The 21,180-nt window shown below is 39.1% G+C and overlaps 1 protein-coding gene across 14 annotated transcripts in view; it reads right to left on the reverse strand.

The window, feature by feature from the left end:
* Positions 1-21,180, reverse strand: part of CDC14B (cell division cycle 14B) — a 110,486-nt gene that overhangs the window by 35,203 nt on the left and 54,103 nt on the right. For 12 of the 14 annotated variants that reach the window (XM_073880730.1, XM_073880736.1, XM_073880732.1 and 9 more), the window contains exons 2-5: positions 18,085-18,175; positions 17,483-17,558; positions 15,084-15,176; positions 4,783-4,859 (exon numbers count right to left, since the gene is read on the reverse strand). In XM_073880730.1, coding sequence (XP_073736831.1) covers positions 4,783-4,859; positions 15,084-15,176; positions 17,483-17,558; positions 18,085-18,175 — 337 coding nt within the window. Of the gene's footprint in view, positions 1-4,782; positions 4,860-15,083; positions 15,177-17,482; positions 17,559-18,084; positions 18,176-19,514; positions 19,564-21,180 lie in introns of those variants that run through there. The other 2 variants (XM_025851637.2, XM_025851640.2) reach the window with 1 other exon arrangement.

Below are 21,180 nucleotides of genomic sequence, written 5' to 3' on the forward strand. Positions count from 1 at the left end.
GTTAGAAATGCCAATTCCCAGGCTCCACCCCAAACCTACTGAGTCAGAAGTTCTATGGGTGGGCCAGGTAATTTTTGTTCTAAGAGATCCTCCAGGTGATTGTGATGTATGCTTAAGTTTAAGAACCACTGACCTACAGAATCAACACAAAATTTATGTTTTATAGGAATAATTTTTTCAAGGAATAAAGAACATTTTTAGAAAGAGAACCTATGGTAGGGAAATGAAGTAATTTAACCTAAACCAAACCCAAAATTGTCAGCGGAGGGGCACCAGGTTGGCTCAGTTGGTTAAGCAGCCGACTCTTGATTTCGGTTCAGGTCATGATCTCAGGGTCCTGGGATTGACTGAGCCCTGTGTCAGGTTCCCTGCTCAGTGTAGAGTCTGCTTGAGATTCTCTACCTCTCCCTCTGCCCTTCCTCCTGCTTGCATGTGCTCTCTCAAATACATAAATCCTTAAAAAAAAATTATCAGTGGAAATACGGTGAACTCTCAAATTACATCCCCGTGTTTTTACCATCTCTTCAGTTACTTTTATTATCTTCTTAACCTACTGATAATTCCTCCCCAGTCAAGTTAAAGGCATGTTGATTCAGTCTTTGTGATAACTTGAGACATTTATTCAATGCATATTTTTTGAAAACCTTACAATGGGCCAAGCCCTGCTCTAGTCAATGATGATTCCACAACCTTTAATCTGGGCTCAGCTAAAATTCTGCCTCATACATCATACTACCTGAATAGACAACAAAAATCTTTCTTTACTCATTCATGTTTATTTCTTTACACCTCCAACTTTAAATACACCCACACCATCCTTCCTTCTACCCAAGCAATCAGGCTTCTTCAAAACAGCAGAATAGCAGCTATGAATCTGGATGTAAGGCTGGAGCGGGGGAGATGGGGTACTTGTCACTAAGAACATTTAACAAACTAAGAAAAGCAGGCGCCTGGGTGGCTCAGTTTGTTAAGCATCTGCCTTCAGCTCAGGTCATGATCCCAGGGTCCTGGGATCGAGTCCTACATCGGGCTCCTTGCTCAGCAGAGAGCCTGCGTCTTCCTCTACCTGCAGCTCCCCATGCTTGGGCTCTAACAATAAATAAATAAAATAAAATGAAATAAAATAAAAAAGAAAAAGAAAGAGAAAAACAACCTAGAAAAGCAGACGAGGGTGTGCCTGGCTGGCTCAGTTGGTGGAGCATGCGACTCCTGGTCTCGGGATTGTACGTTTGAGCCCTGAGTTAGGTGTGGAGATTACTTAAAAATAAAATCTAATGAATAAATAAATAAATAAATAAATAAATAAATAAATAAGGCAAATGAGAATCAATGAAAGAGTATTGCTGAGAACTGCAAAACAATGTCAAATACTGGTTTTAACAGCTTTTGCAGCAGCTTGTATGCATAATAGCCAAAAACTGCAAATAACACAAGAATTCATCAAAAGGACTAAGGGCAAGTAAACTGTGATATGTTCATAGAATGGAATGCTACAAAAGCAATAAAAAAAAGGATGAACTACTGATACCTGCCACAACATGGATAAATCTCACAGGCATTATGTATTTATTTATATATTTACTTATTTATTTTAAAGATTTTATTTATTTGTTTTACAGAGAAAGAGAGAGAGCACAAGTAGGCAGAGAGGCAGGCAGAGGGAGAGGGAGAAACAGGCTCTCCACTGAGCAGGGAGCCCGATGTGGGGCTCAATCCCAGGACTCTGGGATCATGACCTGAGCCGAAGGTAGCCGCTTAACCGACTGAGCCACCCAGGTACCCCAGGCATTATGTATTTAAAAAGCTAGGTCCCAACTCTCCAAAATGCCTACTGTATGACTCCGTTCATATGAAGTTCAAAGGCAAGAAAAACTGATGTGGTAGAAGTAGTGGTTACTTGGGGGGTGGTTACTGACTAGAAAGGGGCTGAAGGGAATCCTTAGGATTGCTGGCCGTGTTCTGTACCTTGAACTGGATGGTAGTTACATATACATATGAGATTAGTAAGTTTCTTTTAGCTGTATGAAGATATACATCAATTGAAAAAAAACCAAAAATATGAATGTCCAATAAATGTTAGTTAAGGACAGGCACTATACTAGGTGTTTTATATGCAGGATGTTACTTAATCCTCATACCCCATTAGGGAAATCCTACTGTCATTGCCACTTATGGATAGGAGACCAAGGCTCACATTTGTAAAGAACCATAGAGATGTTAGTGGCAGAACTGAGGGTCAGACTCCCCCTGGTCTGACATCAATAATCTAGCTATAAAAACTACAATACTATCTCCAAAGAAAACAGAAAGCAGAGGCCCCCTTCCCCTGCCCCCACAAAAAAATCAACTAAGCAGCAAAGGAGTATTACAGGTAATACCAAAGAACAGCAGTATATGCTCTTCCTAACAATAACACTAAGGTATCAAAAAAATACTGAACTACATTTTATATTGTATTTTTATTTAGATGGCAGAGATATATTGATATAATCCATTAAGAAATCATATATATGTATATACAAAACATGTAAACTCAGTGCTTAAAGAATTATATCTAAGTTGAATTAAATCTAACTAAATATTGCTATGGAGCATAAAAAGTTTAACTGCAAATGAGTGCTATTCTCGTTAACAGCTATCCCGTGCACTTGAAGTGCATATAGTTATTCTACGCACTTAAAGTGGCAAGGATAAAAGACTACAACGCAATTTCTTTCAAAGTATCATCAAGCTTAAAAAAATATTATCAAGCTTTATTAATTCTGATTGACCTACTTTCTTATTAGCAACTTTAAAAGAACAGTAAAATGTGGTGAAGCACCAGATTTTTAAATCTGCATAGGCTGATACTTTTGTAAAATGCATTAAGTATAAAATACAATAGTACTGTATTATTACATACCCAAAAATAACAATAATTTCTGTAAATAAAAAATACTTTCTATTTAATAAAAATATGTAAATATTTATTTACAAATAAAAATGAATTACTAGAAAGATAGAAGGAAAAAACACCTCAAATACAAGCCCAAATTCTTCTAATATACTTATCTCATCACAGCTGATAACAAAAAGTTCACAGGCCATACTTGGAGAAACAATACTTTAGATACATCAAATATCTGGTATCTAGGACTATAAAGATTCAAATTTTACAAACTTGAGCTGTTTCTAGCAAAGTCCTGTTTTTTAGAGAATTACTAACTTTACTCCTGGGACCAGAAGTAACTAACTTCATTTCTCAGTGCCAAACTTCAATCAACTTAAACCAGGTATGGCAAAAAAGCAACATTTATTCTATTTTTGGCCTTTGCATTTAAATTAATGCAAATTCTCTTTTACATCAACAGTGTTCCATGGATCCTTACTTGGATACGTGAAATGTGTGTGCTTATTGTATTTCAGGACCTTATGTTATGAACTTTAAGAATGGCACTATTATAAAGGAATACCAATATAAAGAACTCTACAACAAAATTAACACTGTATACCAATGTTCCTGTGACTCATAGAACACAGATACAAGCATTTCTTCTAAAGGAAGTATATGGTTGCTGTTATATTACAGGTTGAGAAGACAAGTAGAACACTCTCCAGTTTAGAAAATAATCTTCATCTCCTCCTACCCACCTCAAATAACAAAAGACCCCACATAATCCTTGCACTAGAAAGAAAAGATGGTAGTACTGGGTTCAAAGCAATTCTTCTAATTTGCTAAATCACTTAATATACAGTTTTCAGTTAAATATAGAACTGAAACAAATATCTATTTATGGAGTAAGTCCATGGACAGTCCTACAGTTACTGAAGAAGATTCTGCCTAAGTTCAATGGGAGACCCATCCCAAAACCCGTCTACAATGAAGTCAAATTCACAACCTTACGTTTTAAAAGCAAGGCCATACCTTCAACATCCAAGGCATATGCAACAATACTAAAACTACTAACTTATGAGTGGAAGAAAAATGCAGTACTTGAAATTATCAACACAGTATGCAATCCGTAAAAATTATTTCACATGTTTATTATACGTTAAGTGCCATACAATATTTTGATTGCATAGCTAAGCCAAGGATTTTGAGAAACAGGTAGAGAAACTTTTAGAACTTAAAGAACACATGCTTTTTCAAAGTATCTTCAACACAATCACCTGGTAAGTTTGAGATGAGGATGAGGCTATCATCCGTTTACATATGGACATCACTTCTATACATCCTCTATGACACAGCCATTTGGTTTTTCTAGTAGTGGTGCTACATTAGCAACCTCACCCACTCTCTGCTAGCATATTACTAGGACGAAGAGGTTCCTTTCTGCCACTGAAATTAACTCCTGATTATCAGGAAAACTTATTTCTTAACTCTTCAGGACCCAAACTCCTCAGTGGTAGCTCTGAGTACCAGAATTCCAGGACTTCATCTGATTACAAAGTATAGCTTCCATGAGTGGCAGAGGTTCTCAGAGAGAAGTGATTCACTGCCACGAGGGACATCTGGCAATGTCTAGAGACATCCTGGTTTCCACAATTAATTTCGTGGAGGTGGAGGTGTCACTGGCAACCAGTAGGCAGAAGCCGGGGATGCAACACACAAGACAGCCCCCACAACAAAATGTCAATAGTGTCACTGTTGAGCAACCTAGATCTGTGGTGTTATTTGTACCCACTCTAAAATGACTATTTACCAGGTCTTTTCTTTTTTCCCCCCAGAAACAACTATACCAAGATATTTCTGGCAAGGGCCTGATTGAATGAATCTACCATATATATCATTCTTATACTTACCTGAAAGGAATAAAGGATGTATCTCCACACATTAATATTCTATATGCTTCTTCTGGAGCTCTCCCCAAATATATAACCTACATTTGAAAAGAGAAGAAAAAGGCAGTTTATTTCTAAATGAAGATATAGTGCTGTCACTGTGAAGTTTTATACAATTTCTCTCCAGTTAACTGAGCCTGGTTCTCCAGCCTTCCCAAGGATCCCAAGAGTCATCCAGTACCCCATCCGTGAATTCTTTTTGGCTTAAATCTGCCATAGCTAGTTTCTACTGTTTGCAGTAAGAACACTGAACAAACAACTTTACAACAACCTTTGTGGGAACAAGTATAGCATTTTAAAAAACAGATTTTCTAAATCAGGACATTAGATTGAACACATGCTTTTAACCTCATCTGCTTCCTGAAAATCCACTGAAATGACCATAAAGAAGTGTGCGGGGGATGGGGCTGGGAAATGGCCTGAAACTGGGGAAAAGGTGGAGAAGGATGTAAAGGCAGAGCAAGATTTTGATTATCTCCATCCATTTAGATTTAACTATTTACAGTACTGTACAGGTTTCCTATAAAACTGCATTTGCTTCCTATTTTCATTGTCTTCTTTTATCCTCAGAACTACATTACGCTTCCATCTTTATCTGGTAGAGTTACTTCAGGTAGATTCTTCAGCATTTTGGGTCCACCGTTGGTATTCCTTGCATTTCCAATAGTTTCTTGTTCTCTGCCCTGACATTTACTATGTATATGACTTCTGGTGGGTAGGTCCTTTCTCTCAAAGTTCATACATGTTGTTCCAGTGTTTTCTCAGTTCTAGAGTTGCAAAAGTATTTTACTAGCCGCATCCTCTCCTCCACTTTCTTACAAGCAACCTGTTCTAGAAACTTGGAATTCCAGGGGCGCCCGGGTGGCTCAATTGTTAAGCATCTGCCTTTGGCTCAAGTCATGATCCTAAGGTCCTGGGATCGAGCCCCACATCGGGCTCCCTGCTCCGCGGGAAGCCTGCTTCTGAACCTTCTCCTCCCCGCTCATGCTCTCTCTCGTTATCTCTGTCTCTCTCTCTCAAATAAATAAATACAATCTTAAAAAAAAAAAAGAAGAAAGAAACTTGGAGTTCAAGAATTTCACTGGCATCTAAGTAAGTGATCCTCAATCTCCAATGAAGTTTGCCTGGGACTTTCTGACCCTCATTCAATTTGAAGGCACAAGTCTTTTTCCAACTCAGGATCTCCCTGCAGGGCAGGGCATTTTCAGCTCATACATGGGGTGACGAGGAGGTGGCCACAAGCATTAGATTTGGCACATACATTATTACATAAATTAGACTCAATACTAAAGCTTACTTTGGGATAATATACTTTAAATTTTGACTGGTAAAAAGAAATCACTAAAGGGGTGCCTGGGTGGCTCAGCTGGTTAAGCGTCCGACTCTTGATTTCAGTTCAGGTCATGATCTCAGGGTTGTGGGATTGAGCCCTGTGTTAAGCTCCACACTCAGTGGGGAGTCTGCTTGAGATTCTATCCCTCTGTCCCTCTCATGCACGCTCTTGCTCTAAAATAAATAAATAAATAAATAAATCTTTAAAATTTTAAAATAAAAACAAGAAATCACTAAAAAAATTAATTATAAAATTTTTATCTCCATTACTTACATATGTGAGCTGTTTCCTCAATCTAATTGTGAGCTCTCTGAAGTGAGGAACCATGACTGAGGTTTCATTTTATTTATTTTTTATTTTTATTTTTTAAAGATTTTATTTATTTGACAGAGACACAGTAAGAGAGGGAACACAAGCAGGGGGAGTGAGAGAGGGAGAAGCAGGCTTCCCGCGGAGCAGGAGCCCGATGTGGGGCTCGATCCCAGCACCCTGGGATCCTGACCTGAGCCAAAGGCAGATCCTTAACGACTGAGCCACCCAGGTGCCCCTTAGGTTTCATTTTAAATTCCTGGTTCATATATTATATATGGACTCTGATTCAATGTTTAATTCACTGAACCTAAATTCTTAAATCTTAAATTTTAAAACATCACTGGATTAAGAGAAATTATAAAATCACAGATCCAACAAGGATCTCTGAAACTTTGAGAAGGACATGTCCCAAAACTGGTCATAACAGTTGGTTCAGCTTTCAGAGGGCATTTTACCAATTTTCTGTTCCAGGAATCATAAATGGAACTTTTTCTCAATGCCTAGGCTGTTTCTCAATATGGTTTTATCCCATTCACTCTAAAAAAAAAAAAAAAAAAAAAAACCAAAAACACAAAACTTCAATTAACCATACAGAATCTTCTTTTATCTACAGCAGCATAGAAATCCACAAAAAAAAAAGGTATACAAAGAACATTCCAAGAATAAGAAAATGTTTTGTTGCCTAGTATAAATTTTCAAGTACAGTTATTTGTGACTCATATAAGATTGCAATTTATCACGAATTAACAAGATAATCATTTATAATCTCAGTCATCATTTTTGTCTATACATTACTTCCTCTTTTAAGCATCAACTTATTACATGACTTTCTATTTTATTACTCTTTGGAAAAACAGCATGACAATTATTTAGGAAAAATTTTTAAAAATTTTAAAATCCAACCCTCCCCCTTTTTCCAAATTTCCTCATTCTTTTCATTCACTTCTAGTCTCCAACATGCTTCCTTTCTCTTCTAAGGTTTACTGTATAACACCAGTAAAGTCTTTTCTTTTCTCCATTCTATTTTAGGACTTACTAGTAGATAGACCCCCCCTCCAAAGACCAACCCAAAACCAATTATTAAACACACACACACACACACACACACACACACACACACACACACACATATAATTTAAATTAAATGAAATCCAGAGACCTCTTTCAGATTCTCCCTAAATTTCTAATAAGACCTTCTCTCAAATTATAGAAATCTTTCCTTAAGCACCAGATTAAAGATAATTCCTCTTACTCAAGATTGCAGTTCTTTGGTTTCTTCAATTACTAAAACTGCAATGGTATTATTTCCTTCTAACCTTCAAAACAAAAATAGTCTTTAATACATTAAATAACTGTGGGTTGGAATTATGCCTTAGAACACATGTTCAATTCAAAGAACACGAGAGCAATATAACATTTTCTCCTTTGAGGGAATAACACCTAAATCCTTAGTAATGAGCTTTAAAAAAATGTTATTTTTAAATCCAGTTGGGGAATGCTTGTACATAACGTACATAAATAGATGATACTGGGTATAACGTGATAAGCTGAAGGAAATTTATAGACTCAGAATAAATCTATTTATATAATGCTATAGTCTGAATGTTTGCATGCTCCACCCTGCAAATTCCTATGTTGAAATCCAAATCCCCCAAAGTGATGGTATTAGTAGATGGGGCCTTTAGGAGATGGTTAGCCATAAGGGTGGAGCATCATGAATGGGATGAGTGCCTTAAAAAGAGGCCAGGGAGATCCCTAGCCCCTTCCACCATGTGAGAGCCCTCACCAGACCATGCTGACATACCCTGATCTCTGACCTCAAAGCCTCCATAAATGTGGGAAATAAATTTCTCTGTGTTTATAAGCCTCCCAGTCTCTGGCAGTTCGTTATAGCTACCCAAAAGGACTAAGACACGTAACTATCAAGGAAATACTTGCTAGTAATCTATCATTTTTAATCGTACACCACCCATGCATCTTCCCCAGTCAAAAGGCCTTGCCACATGAAATTATTTTAAATTTAAGAAAAATCCTATAAATGACTCCTCTACTAACACAAATCCTCAAATTAATAAACTCTAAATCAATGCAATTTTATGATCTGTGACTGTGTTCCTGGCAATTTGGAAGCTAGGTCCTTCTCAAATTCCTCTGGTATATTTTCATGGGAAGCTATGTACAAATATAGAATGGTCATTCTAACTCCACACTGCTGTCCAAAAATAGGAAGCAACAAATGAGGAACAAGAGAGATATTAAACAGCTGTGGTAGCCAGCTTCTAAAACAGCCCTCATGATGCTCATCTCCTGGTATTTCTACCCTCTCAGGTGGCCCCCTCCCACAATGACTAGGGCACCCGTGTGTAAACAATGCATAACTGGCAGAGTATGATTTCTGAGGCTCATAAATGACACTGGGGCTTCTGCCATGGATTCCTCACTCTAGGTACCTCAAGGTGTCATTCAATGAGGGCACTTGGGAAGCCTGTGTGGCAAGGAACAGAAGCCTCGTACCAATAACCAGTGCTAACTGGCAAGGGTGTGAATGGACCATGTTTTAGCAATGTACCCTCCAGCCCCGGGCAAGCCTTCAGATGACTGCAGTCCAGTGGGGTAATTTGTCAGGCAGCAAAGGTAACAGGGTAGCACAATAAACAACAGTGAGTAAGGAAATGATCACTTCAGTTTGTTAGAAGTGGATAAATAAGCAAATAAATGACAAGTGCAGAGATGTAAATGGAAGCAAGCCCCATGGCTTAGAAAGCATCAGGAGGGAGAGCCTGTTGTCACCTCTCTCTCTGAGGAAGGTAATCTCTCTGAAGAAGCAAAGGGCAATCGTACAGGATGAATAAAATATCAAGGAAAAAATACCTGTGACATCAGTAGTGCTTTTTGAAGTCATGGTGCAAAGATATTTTTTGCTGAATAATACCATACCCATTTCTAGGACTTCCACAGTCCCATTTTTCAAAATTATCATCTGCCTGCCCCAGTCCCTGTGAAGACTGCTAACCTTGGACTACTGATCTAGTCTCAAAACCTGGGAGGGGCTCGATCAGTGTTGAATGAAATTAGTGGACTGAAAGAAAAGAATCACAGCCTGATCATTCGGTTTCTATCCTGACAATTCAGGCTTCAAACAATAAAACGCAATCATTTAGACACATGCTTATTTCTATTCTTACATACGATATTTTTGCTATGTACTCAGAGAGCCTTTGGTATGGTTTTAAAAACCAGAACATTACACAAATCATCCTAAGAATGAAGAATAACAAAGGGGTAGCCTGATAAACCAGTAAACCATTTCCAAATATTTTTCATGGAGAAATGTCACAATGTTTCCGGTATTAACTATCTTCACTTCAACCAGATGACATAGTCTTTCCTATGCCAAGACTTGAATGATCTTTTAAAAAAAAAATCTCTCTCCAGATTAACACAGAATGTTCATGAATCAATGCAAGTTGGAAATAAGCTTAAAGATCCAACTGCTAAATAAAAAAGGTAAGTAGGGACAAGACTATATATAACACACAATTTTATATGATAAAATAAGTAAATAAAGTAAAATCACTTTCACAGCTCCTGCACCAAAACAAAAGCAAAAATCCTAATTACTTTTAAAAAAAATCAGATGCCTTATATTTCAATAGTTTTAATTTTTCAATTATTTATGTGTAAATGTGTGAATATATACATCTACACAGATATATATATAGTAGATTGGTATAATGATCCTCGATTTAGATAAAGGCAAACTGCAAGTTTGGCATAGCAATCATGTATCTACCAAGGCCAGACAGCTAATAAATGTGAGGGAATTGGCCCTGGGTATTAGTGTACATGGTTATATTATGTTGGTAGTAGGGATATTTTTTTAAAACAAAGCAAAAATCTTGATTTTTTTTTTTGCATGAAATCTCCTAATTTTTAAACATTGGCAAAAACAAATAAACTACAATTTATAAATACTCAGTTACGTAGAGCTAGCAGGCCACTACTTTCCAACCTGTGATATTCACTGGTCACCCAAAATCACACTGCTTGTTACTGGATGGAAGAGGGCGTACTGCTCAGGCCTTATTTATAGACAAGAAACCATACTATCTAAAACAAGTACTGAAACAAGGATCCAAAATTCCAGAGAGCTTAAAAGATCTACAATCAAGGGGCACCTGGGTGGCTCAGTTGTTAAGCATCTGCCTTTGGCTCAGGTCATGATCCCAGAGTCCTGGGACAGAGTCCCGCATAGGGTTCCCTGCTCGGCGGGAAGCCTGCTTCTCCCTCTCCTGCTCCCCCTGCTTGTGTTCCTGCTCCTGCTATCTCTCTGTCAAATAAATAAAATCTTAAAAAAAAAAAAAAAAGATCTACAATCAAAGCTCCTAACAGAGAGCCATTTTCTTCACTCTTTCCCCAAATTAATACCACCTCTCAAGTGTCACAGGCGGCTGTAACACCAGTGGTCGGGCTCACCAGGGCAACAAAGGAAGTGAGGCTGTGATCAACTGTGATGCCTACAGCTCCCTCCACCACACGGTCTCTTCCTCTGGCCCACGTCGTCCCCTTCCAGGCACAACTCACACTAACCCAGCTCCTGGCTGCTATTTACAGCAGCCTGTTGCTGTTTGCCCTACCTGTCACAGACACCCAGGAGGGTGTCTGTCAAGGGATGAGTATTTACAAAGACTTGGGCCGGCCCACCTGGTTTTATCCTCCAGTCTTTGCTGCCCCGTCGAGACTGCTGTTTGCTGAACTGGATTCTTACCTACTGCTTTCAGATCCTCTCCTCTCTGCTTCCTTAGGCTTAACTTCTCATCTGATCCCTTCACCACTTAATAGCTGAGTATTTTGACTATCTGCAAAACATAACCTCCTCTGTTTTTAAGACAAAAAAATAAATAGAAGTGCTGACACTTCATTCTCAAGCCTCCTCCACACTCCATATTAGGTCCTTTTGAACACATGAAGATGGAGAGGGCATTCCTTTCAGAGGCCCTGAGTGTAAAAGGATGGAGAGAGAGTCAGTCCATTCAGAATACTTCCTTCCTGACAGTTCTTCCTCCAGATTTTTTTTTAAAAGATTTTATTTATTTATTTGAGAGAGAGAAAACGAGAGATAGAGAGCACGAGAGGGAAGAGGGTCAGAGGGAGAAGCAGACTCCCTGCCGAGCAGGGAGCCCGATGTGGGGCTCAATCCCGGGACTCCAGGATCATGACCTGAGCCAAAGGCACTCGCTTAACCAACTGAGCCCAGATTTTTTGTTCTAACATTACTGCACCATCTTCCAGGTCAATCACTAAAAAGCATTACAATTTCCAAAATTCCTCAACAACTCCAGAAAAGGTTATCAAGACTGCAGACCAATTTTTAGGGAACTCTTCACTCTTTCTAAAAATCTTTAATCAGAGGATTCAGACTTCAACCAGATCAAATTCTCACCTCAAATCCATCAAATCCGCACTTGATGTTTAATCTTTTGAGGTATCTATATTATATCTTGACACTCCTTGGCTACTATTAATAAATTTCCTTTTCTGGGGCACCTGGGTAGCTCAGTCGGTTAAGCGTCTGCTGTTGACTCAGGTCATGCTCCCAGGGTCCTTGAATTGAGCCTTGAGCCTGAAGTCGGGTTCCCTGGTCAGCAGGGAGCCTGCTTCTCCCTCCCTCTCAGAATCTCCCACCTCCACTCGTGCTCTCGCACAGTCTCTAATAAATAAACAAAACCTTTAAAAATAAATAAATAAATAAATAAATAAATACCCTTTTCTTAGAAGTTTTCCCACCTAGTATCATTTCAACTCCAAGCTCCTACTTCAGCCAACCAGTCATGGCTGCAAAGACTTTTGCTATAGCCAAGAGCTATAATCCTCCTGGTAAGCTGGCTTCTAACTGAGCAGAGGAATGAACTCAAGTGAATGTCCAAATTGCTTACCTGGCACTTTCCTAACCAATCAAATCAGTGCTACTCTGAGAGCGTAAAATCCTGAAAGGATTTCTAACTCTAAATATGTTAAATATAGAAAAATAAACTTCTACATGCCAAAATGCAACCATAAACAAAGTCAAAAGGTCAATACCAAACTTAGAACAAATATGACAACAATTTTCGGTAAATATGCCAAGGGGTCACTGTTTTATCACTAGCAGTAAAAAACAACAGCAATAAGATTTTAAAGGGGTGCCTGGGTGGCTCAGTTGGTTAAGCAATAAGACTTTAAAAAAGAGATTTCTTATTTAGAAAATTATCAAGCACTTTTCTTTTTTTAACAAAACCCGTGGTTCCCACCATGCTCACAGTCACCCTCTCTGGGGGTTCTTCACGCTGAAGTTACCATGTCTGGCTCCCCGAGACCCGCCTCTGCCTGCCCCCCGCCTCCACCATCTTGGAGGCATCTCATCTGACCAGAGACAAATAAATGACCGACACAAGAGCAGCCCAGGCAGAGCTCTGTGTGTTCTATTCAGAAGCACATTCTCTTGAATGGAATGTCTTTAGCCATTTCCTCCTGGATAATGTAAAGACTTTTACTGTCACACTAAGGGCCATATCTCCAGGGTTCCCTTTAATATTTTACAAACCCCAAGAATTCTGGCTGCATCTCTTTTTCTGTAAAGCTGTCATGATTTATTCTAATCCATGAAGTTCCTCTCCCCAGCGAGGGCTAAGTGATGGCACCAAATGCCCCAGTTAAAAGAGCCACCTCTCCATGCTCTTTTTCTTTAGAACTTACATAGGCTTTTTTTTTTCCCCTAAGAATTTTTGCTGCTAAGCATAATAAACACCAGGAGAGATGGGGGGGAAAAAACAAACAAAAGCACCACATCTGGGTAAGTTTAAGAAGTCAAATTTTAAAACTTTTTTTTTTTAAGATTTTAATTATTTATTTGACAGAGAGAGACACAGCTAGAGAGGGAACACAAGCAGGGGGAGTGGGAGAAGGAGAAGCAGGCCTCCCGCCGAGCAGGGAGCCAGATGCGGGGCTCAATCCCAGGACCCCAGGATCATGACCTGAGCCGAAGGCAGACGCTTAACGACTAAGCCACCCAGGTGCCCCAAGAAGTCAAATTTTAGTAGACCTACAGACGCTTAACGACTGAGCCACCCAGATGCCCCAAGAAGTCAAATTTTAGTAGACCTAATCTACCATCCGTGTTTCACACATTCAGAGATGGTAAGAAAACTTAGAGCTAGCCCAGAAACATTTCTTCTGTGAGCACAAGAGGAAAACAAAAGCAAAAAGGCTTTAATCACATTTGCTAATGATTTACCTTAAACATAGAAAAGGAAATTATGAAATGTTTGGGTGCAATCTCAGTACCACCAACTTCTGGTTTAATCACTGCATATTCCAAATTATTAAACTATATACAAGAAAATAATTTTCAAAAGGAGGAAAGCATGACAGAGGCAAGTAGCAAGTTCAGGGAAGAAAAAACTTATCTAAAGAACTTCAAAAACAATCCCCTTATGGTTGGTGGGAGTAGAAGACATATCCACTCACTATTCTCCAGTGAAGAGGATAGCTAGCTTCTACACCAACAAACAAAAAGATAAGGGGCACTATTCTGGAGGAGCTCTTTGCCTACTCTGGAAAAACTGTTGCTAAGGTATTCCTGCAGATGAATGTACTAGGCAGTGATAAAATGTGACTCTAAAAACAAAGATATTCCATGATGCTTATAAATAAATAAAATTTATAACTCTTGAATAAATACTGGCTATTCCAAAGCATATTTTCCAATGATTGAAATAAACCTTGGGACACCTGGGTGGCTCAATAAGTTAAGCATCTGACTTTGGTGCAAGTCATGATCCCACGGTCCTGGGATTGAGTGCTGGGATTGAGCCCCTGCATCGGGCTCCTTGCTCAGCGGGGAGTCTGCTTCTCCCTCTCCCTCTGCCTGCTGCTCCCCCTGCTTGTGCTCTCTCTCTCTCTCACTCTCTGACAAATAAATAAATAAAATCTTTAAAAAACAACAACGACAAATAGACCTCTCAATGTCCTATGTAACCTACATAGTATGTAACTTTTTCCTACAACACTGACTCACCATGTCCTCATTCTAGATGTTTTTATGAGAATGGAGAGAATCCGTAAGAACAGACTTAAGAATCACACCTTAGTTAGGAAAAACTGCCTATATTCAAATTATAAAGCACTCTTACCTCATGTGATACACTTTGATGCTTTTCTAGAAAAAAAAATCAATTATTGGTCCTGACTCCACTTTCACAACTTCACTAAATGGATCATGGGTTTATAAAAACACAGCTTTGGGGGCATTATTTTCTAACCTTAAGTGCTATAACACAGAAAAGGGTTTTCACAGTAGTTGGTCAATTTTTTAAAAAATAGGCTTTTTAAAAAACAGTTTTAGGTTCAGAATAGCAAAACTAAGTAAAAGGTACAGAAATCTTCCATATACCCTATCCCCCCCAAATATGCACAGCCTTCCCTGTTGGTCAAATCTTTAAAAGCAAAACATGATCTTTCTGGAAAGAAATCAAAATATTATCTTAGAAAAAGTAATTTCAAAATTCCAACTACAATTTAAAGTACCACTGTTGTATGCATTTTCACTAATATGTTAGGAAATCAGTTAAATACTTACCATATAACATCCAATAAGGAAAGCAGCATTCGCTTGTTTTCTCTGATCAGAGCCAGTAAAATGAATAATTTTCTTCCTCATCATTGTGATGGACTACATAAAGATAAGCAGGTATTAGTGTTTTCTCTTTAATTTCAAGTTTTCTAAAACTTCATTTTGTGATGAAGATAAATTCCAAACCTTACAATGTATAAGCATTTACCTTGGCGAGATCTTTAAAATGATTAACTTTGATGCCCCAAAATACCATGTACCTTCCCATAAAAGACATGTTCTTGGATTAGGATGAAAGTACAGTTCAGGGGTGGGGAGGGGACATGAAGAAGATATATGCTTGGAGTATAAACTTTGAAAGAATATATAAGATGCTGGAAAAGGCAGTGAGGGGGGAGGGAGACTTTTCTCTCCTTTTCCTGTTTTTGGTTTTAAATCAATTCCCAAAACCGTCATAATTAAAACAGTATATTAAAACAGGCAAAAATAATTCATTCTGTTAGAAATCAAGATGGTAAATGGGGTAAGAGGGCAGGGTGAGGGTGGAGCAGAGATAAGAGAGCAAAAGTGGGCTCTTATGTGGTGGTGCTAATGTTGTTCTTGATTTGATGACCAAGATGATTACCTAAGTATATTCAGTTTGTGAAAATTCACTGAACTGTGCACTCAAGATCTGCACCTATTTCTGTACATACATTATACTTTGATAAACAGTTAAATAAAAAGGGTATGGAATTTAAAAACCAAAAAAGCATATGATTATAGTTAGCACCTCCTCACCTGTATTTCACTAACGTGAGCAGAAACAGATTCAGGTAAGCACAAGGAAAAGGATACATTCAGTTCAAAAACACATATTTCTTGGTTTCTGTGAGTCAGTGATGAACGTGTACATATTTTCCTTTAGTTGTTTACATAGAGTAAGAGATTCAAGTTGATTTTAAAAAACAAAAACAAAACCCAACCAGCCATAGAGAAACACAAGCACAAGACACTTTAATTCAAACTCTCAACACACTTTTGTCACTAATTGAATAGGCAGTAATGTTTCCATCAGGTTGGATGGTCAACACCCTGAAAGTTGTTCTGGTAAAAAGAAAAAAAAAAAGGGACCAATATGCCAATATATTCTTGGTTGAGTCAAAGGATAAAAGGTGGAGTACAGGAAAGAAAAAAAAAAGAGTCTTTCAAAATTAAAGCAAAGAAACACAAGGCAGCGGGGGGCCTCAGGGAGGAAATGATCTTTAGCTTCCCAGCCCTGTATGAACAAAAGACCTGCCATTAGCAACTGGAAAAAAAGAGGAGGGTGTGGACATAAATATACAAGGCTATAAATGCTTATACTCCTATTCAAGAGAAAAAGAAAGTCCAGAAAGAAGAGTCTCCATCTCTACATAAATCTGTAGGGTAAACATATAATACAAAAAAGAAAAGGCAATACTCCAACTTCTATTTTGCAGACTAGTAACTCCTTTGACAGGTGCTTCTAACATTCATAATGGGGAATTTTAGGTTTGAGGCTCAAGGAAAAAAAAATCTGCCTTATTCACTCATAAATTTGTAATACAATTTAAAATTTAATTGAAAATAAATTTTATTTCTTCTGTGTATTAGTATGGTAAGTTATTAATTGGAGAAAGTTATTTTTTAAGAAACTTGTTTTTTAAGAACTACCTACCCTTAAATCCAGTATTTTCTACTTGAGAATTTACAGTGACTAATTTGGAATTGCTAGCAGTACATAAACGCTTTTTACTGATGTGACCATAACTTAGAAGTTTTTTAAATAAAGGAATGGGGTCTGAGTTCAAAGTAACAGAAATACAATTTTGCAACTCTCACATAGTCTTAAAGATAACGCTGTTTGCTCTTGCTTTCCCTGCTCCTTAATGGTATGTATACCATTAAAAAGGTGGGGGTGAAGAGTCACAAGTAGTACAGTATCATGGGAGATTAAAGATAGAATGGAAGTAAGATGAGCCAGTATTTTTTATTACTTTGCTAGCACTCTGTCAAAGTAAAGGCAGAAAGAACAATGACCAAAGCAAGGAAAGTTCCTCTTGTTAGGTTTCAGTTCCATTAGATCAGACAGCAAGAGGTTTCACGTTATTAACCAATTTCTACTTTGGCTTTTCAAGTATCTGAGCATCACCAATCCAAACCAGAACCAAATGACCCAATCAATCTTAAGCCATTCAGTCAAAACTCTGGAAAACAAACATATATACACTATGACTATATAAAACAAAAATCACATGTATGTCCCAAACACCACTGCAGTGAGAAATAAGACCTTTTTTTAATATATATATAAAAAACAGAGGTATGTTTTCCTTTCTTTTCCCTCCCCAGAATCAGGCTAACAATGATTACCTAAGTCAAATCTTAAGTAAAAAAGATTTTACCTTTAATTTCTTATTTATCTTGCAGCAATATCTGTAAACCATTGCCAGATTGAGTGGTCCAAAATCTGCGTAGAAGCTTTAAAAATGAAAAACAGAAACATACATATACATTCTAGATCCTCTAAATATAAATGCCTTTTTGGAACTACAAGATCCAACTAAGACAAGAAAGCATACATCAAATTGTTATCGGTCATACAACTTAATGATACTGCTGTACTAGTGGTAAACTAGTGGTATTCTGGTAAGGAATGCCTATTAAAAAAATATGATAAATGCTACAATGCTTAAATCTAGTCTCAACATATGAATAAAAAAGCCGTTTTTCCACATTTTACTTATTAGTATACTAGTTTATATCTCATTTACTTTAAGCTGCTAGAATTTCAAATATAAATTGTTAAATTTAGGAAGGTTCCTTCATTTTGATATTTTCCCTATGGATCTACCCTATTACCCGGGTTATACTACCAAGAAAAAAACATTCTGCAATTATCAATCAACAGATTTGTAATTTTCCAAGGCTATTCTATTTATAAACATACCTTTAGATTCTTCAAAATAAAAAAGTTACTAACAATCATTTAAAAAGCAGTACTTACTTCTCATATTCAAGTTCATTATCTATGCTGAAATAATGTACATTTGATGAACTCTTTGGTCTGCTGTAGAGAATGGCAAAACAAAGGCGATCTGAAATGGAAAAATTGCAATGTTCCTTCCTTCAGGTTATTAAAAAACGTTTCACATATCATGATGCAACTCTTTTCAGATGAAGTCAAATTTTTATTTTTTCCATGCATGGTAAGAGTGCCAATTGGTAATTCAAAGTGTTCTGCTATTTTGGTAGGTAACAATAAATAAGCAACATTTTTAAAGGAGAAATTGTCTTAAACCATGAATTTCAATAGCCATAAGGAATTTTTCACATAGCAATATGGCTAGATTTCTAGAGGAACCTCTAATTACAAAACTTTGGTTCCCCTGGGCTAAGAAATTTTAGCAAACAGCAGCATGCATTCGATAGCTAAGCAGATTACTTGCACTATGTTTTGCTAGGTTTTCAAGTCATCCTAAAAGTCATTTCAACAGGAAACTATTTTTTTAAATAGAAGCTAAAGAACGCTATCAAAATCCCTGCAAAATTAACGTTTACTGCTACAGAACACAAACAATAAAACAAACAATGTGTTTATTTGACTGTTCTTAGGGATCACTACTTTTGTAATTAGACAAATTACCATTACAACAGCAGCAATGAGAGTTTTCTCCAAGATGAGTGTGAGATGAACTTGTGTTGCATAAATGCAGTTAGGCTGCTGTGAAGTTTAGCAAGAATGGTAAGGCACAGTATTGCTCAGAGGCTCCACCCTTCCTCCCCTGCCTCACCCCCAAAAAAGTTGCCTAAAAATCCACGGGGAAGCAGTCACCTGCAATACCTACTAGAAGTAGTAAGTAGTACTAATAGAATACTTACTTACACTCAGATAGTGGCAAAATCAAGTACAGCCTTCAAAATAGTAAAAACAAAGAACGCCAGCTGGCATCCTTTCCCCAAATGGTAATTTAAACAATTTTTGTCTGCAATTCAACTCGCACAATCGCTGTATTTATTTCCTTGCAAACTCCTCAACTGAAATGTCTTACAACCACAAACTCTCAAACAGATGACGGAGCTTATTCCTTTCCAACCACAAATGACCCTTGATTCCCGTGCACAGAGTGACCTGGGACCTTTGCTCCCATGGGAGAGTAGGGGCAACTCCTCTACCAGCCAGGGGTGTAAGGACACCAGGTTCCCAACTGCATACGTCTGTGCGGATTCGCCCCAAAGCAAGACCACGTCTGGAGACGAGGAGTCCCGGGAGGCCACCCACGCCTGTGAGACAGCATCGGCCCAGCCCCGAAGTCGAAGGGCGGCTCTTGGCCGGCAATAGGTGCCTCCTTGCCTCCCTGGCATGGCCTGACACCCCCTAAATACGGTTGTCACAGCGGTTCCCGGGACAGACAAGCTCCGCGCCACCGCACTCACCTTTGATCACCTCCGCCACCAGAGGGGCCCCTGCGCCCTCCCGGCTCATGACTCCAAAGCATCTGGAAGGCGGGGCGGAGGGAAGAACTGGGTGACCAGGGAACAACCAGCCGCTGAGAGAGGAGGCGCCACGACCACACCCCCAAAGTTTAAAAAAACAAAGTTTAAAGGGCCGCGCCCAAACGCAGGGCACAGCGACGCCCCTCGGCCACCCACCACACGGCAGACGCGAGCTAGCCAACCCCGGAAGTTCAAAACTTCTCAAACGTCCCCAAACGGAGCGGCGAGGGAGTGGGGCCAGAAAACAGCCCCAGTCGCCCGGGCTGAGCCTCGGCCCGCCTTGGGGCCGCCGGGCGGTAGTCTGCAGCCAGTCGTCTGCAGCGCCAGGCCCTGCCCAGTAGCAATTTTGCATTCAGGGCCTGCAGCAAAGCACGGGAGAGGCGGACGTCAGCCTCGTAAAAGCAAGTGGCTCCAAAAGCCATTAAAAGGACTTCTCAGAAGAGAAGGGCTGAGAAGGGACCTGCCAAGCGACCTCCCACAGCCGCGCACTCAGCTGCCCTCGCCGCCGCCGGTAGGGGGCACTGCGGCTGGAGCGGGACAGGAGGGGCGGGGGAGGCAGGGTCCTGGGACTTCGTCCGCTCCTTGGTCGGGTCGCCTCCAGACCCGCTGGGTGCCGGGCTCGTACGAGTGCTGGCGTATCATCTAAAATGGGCTCTCCAAAACGGTTCAGGATTGATTGATTGATTATTTTTTTATTTATTATTTATTTATTAATTATTTATTTAAAGATTTTATTTATTTGACAGAGCGAGACAGCGATAGAGGGAACACAAGCAGTGGGAGAGGGAGAAGCAGGCTTTCCACTGAGCAGGGAGAGCCCGATGCGGGGCTCGATCCCAGACCCTTGGGATCATGACCTGAGCCAAAGGCAGACACTTAACGACTAAGCCACCCAGGCGCCCCAACTGTTCAGGATTTAAAGGTACACCTAAAAACTGAGGCCATGCGGTCCTTTAAAGGCCTTAGACTGTGTGCCTCAAGAAAGCACTGGGATGTTGAAAAAATTCGGACACAGTACTAAGCATCCACTTAAAGTATTTTCTAAATCTGTCACTGTGTTAGTCTCAAGTGAAAAAAAATTAGGATACAGTGTGAGTATGGTCCCGATTTTGTTATATATATTGGTGCCGGGGCCATGCATGGCTGATTTTAGTTTCCCCCTGTTATTTTTCCAAATTCTTACAGAAAAGTATTGCTTTATGCATGAAAAAATTTGCAATGACTCTCCCTTACATAGAAAGGCAATACAGTAACAACTCTTTCCCCCAAATTACTTATAGTCTCAATACAACATACGCATTATATCACAGTATATACACCTTTGCATCAAAAGTAAGGGGCGCCTGGGTGGCTCAGTCGTCAGGCGTCTGCCTTGGGCTCAGGTCATGATCCCAGGGTCCTGGGATCGAGCCCCGCATCGGGCTCCCCGCTCCACGGGAAGCCTGCTTCTCCCTCTCTCTCTCTTGCTGTGTCTCTCTCTCTCAAATAAATAAATAAAATCTTAAAAAAAAAAAAGTAAGCCTGCATACCTCCTAACCTTACTTTAAAATTTCCTGATGTATCAAAGACTTTAAATGTAAAAAACAACAAATTATTTCTGTACTCT

Source organism: Callorhinus ursinus, unplaced genomic scaffold (assembly GCF_003265705.2).
Source record: "Callorhinus ursinus isolate GAN/ISIS: 27379988/994484 unplaced genomic scaffold, GSC_fseal_2.0 scaffold39, whole genome shotgun sequence".
Lineage (NCBI taxonomy): Eukaryota > Metazoa > Chordata > Mammalia > Carnivora > Otariidae > Callorhinus > Callorhinus ursinus.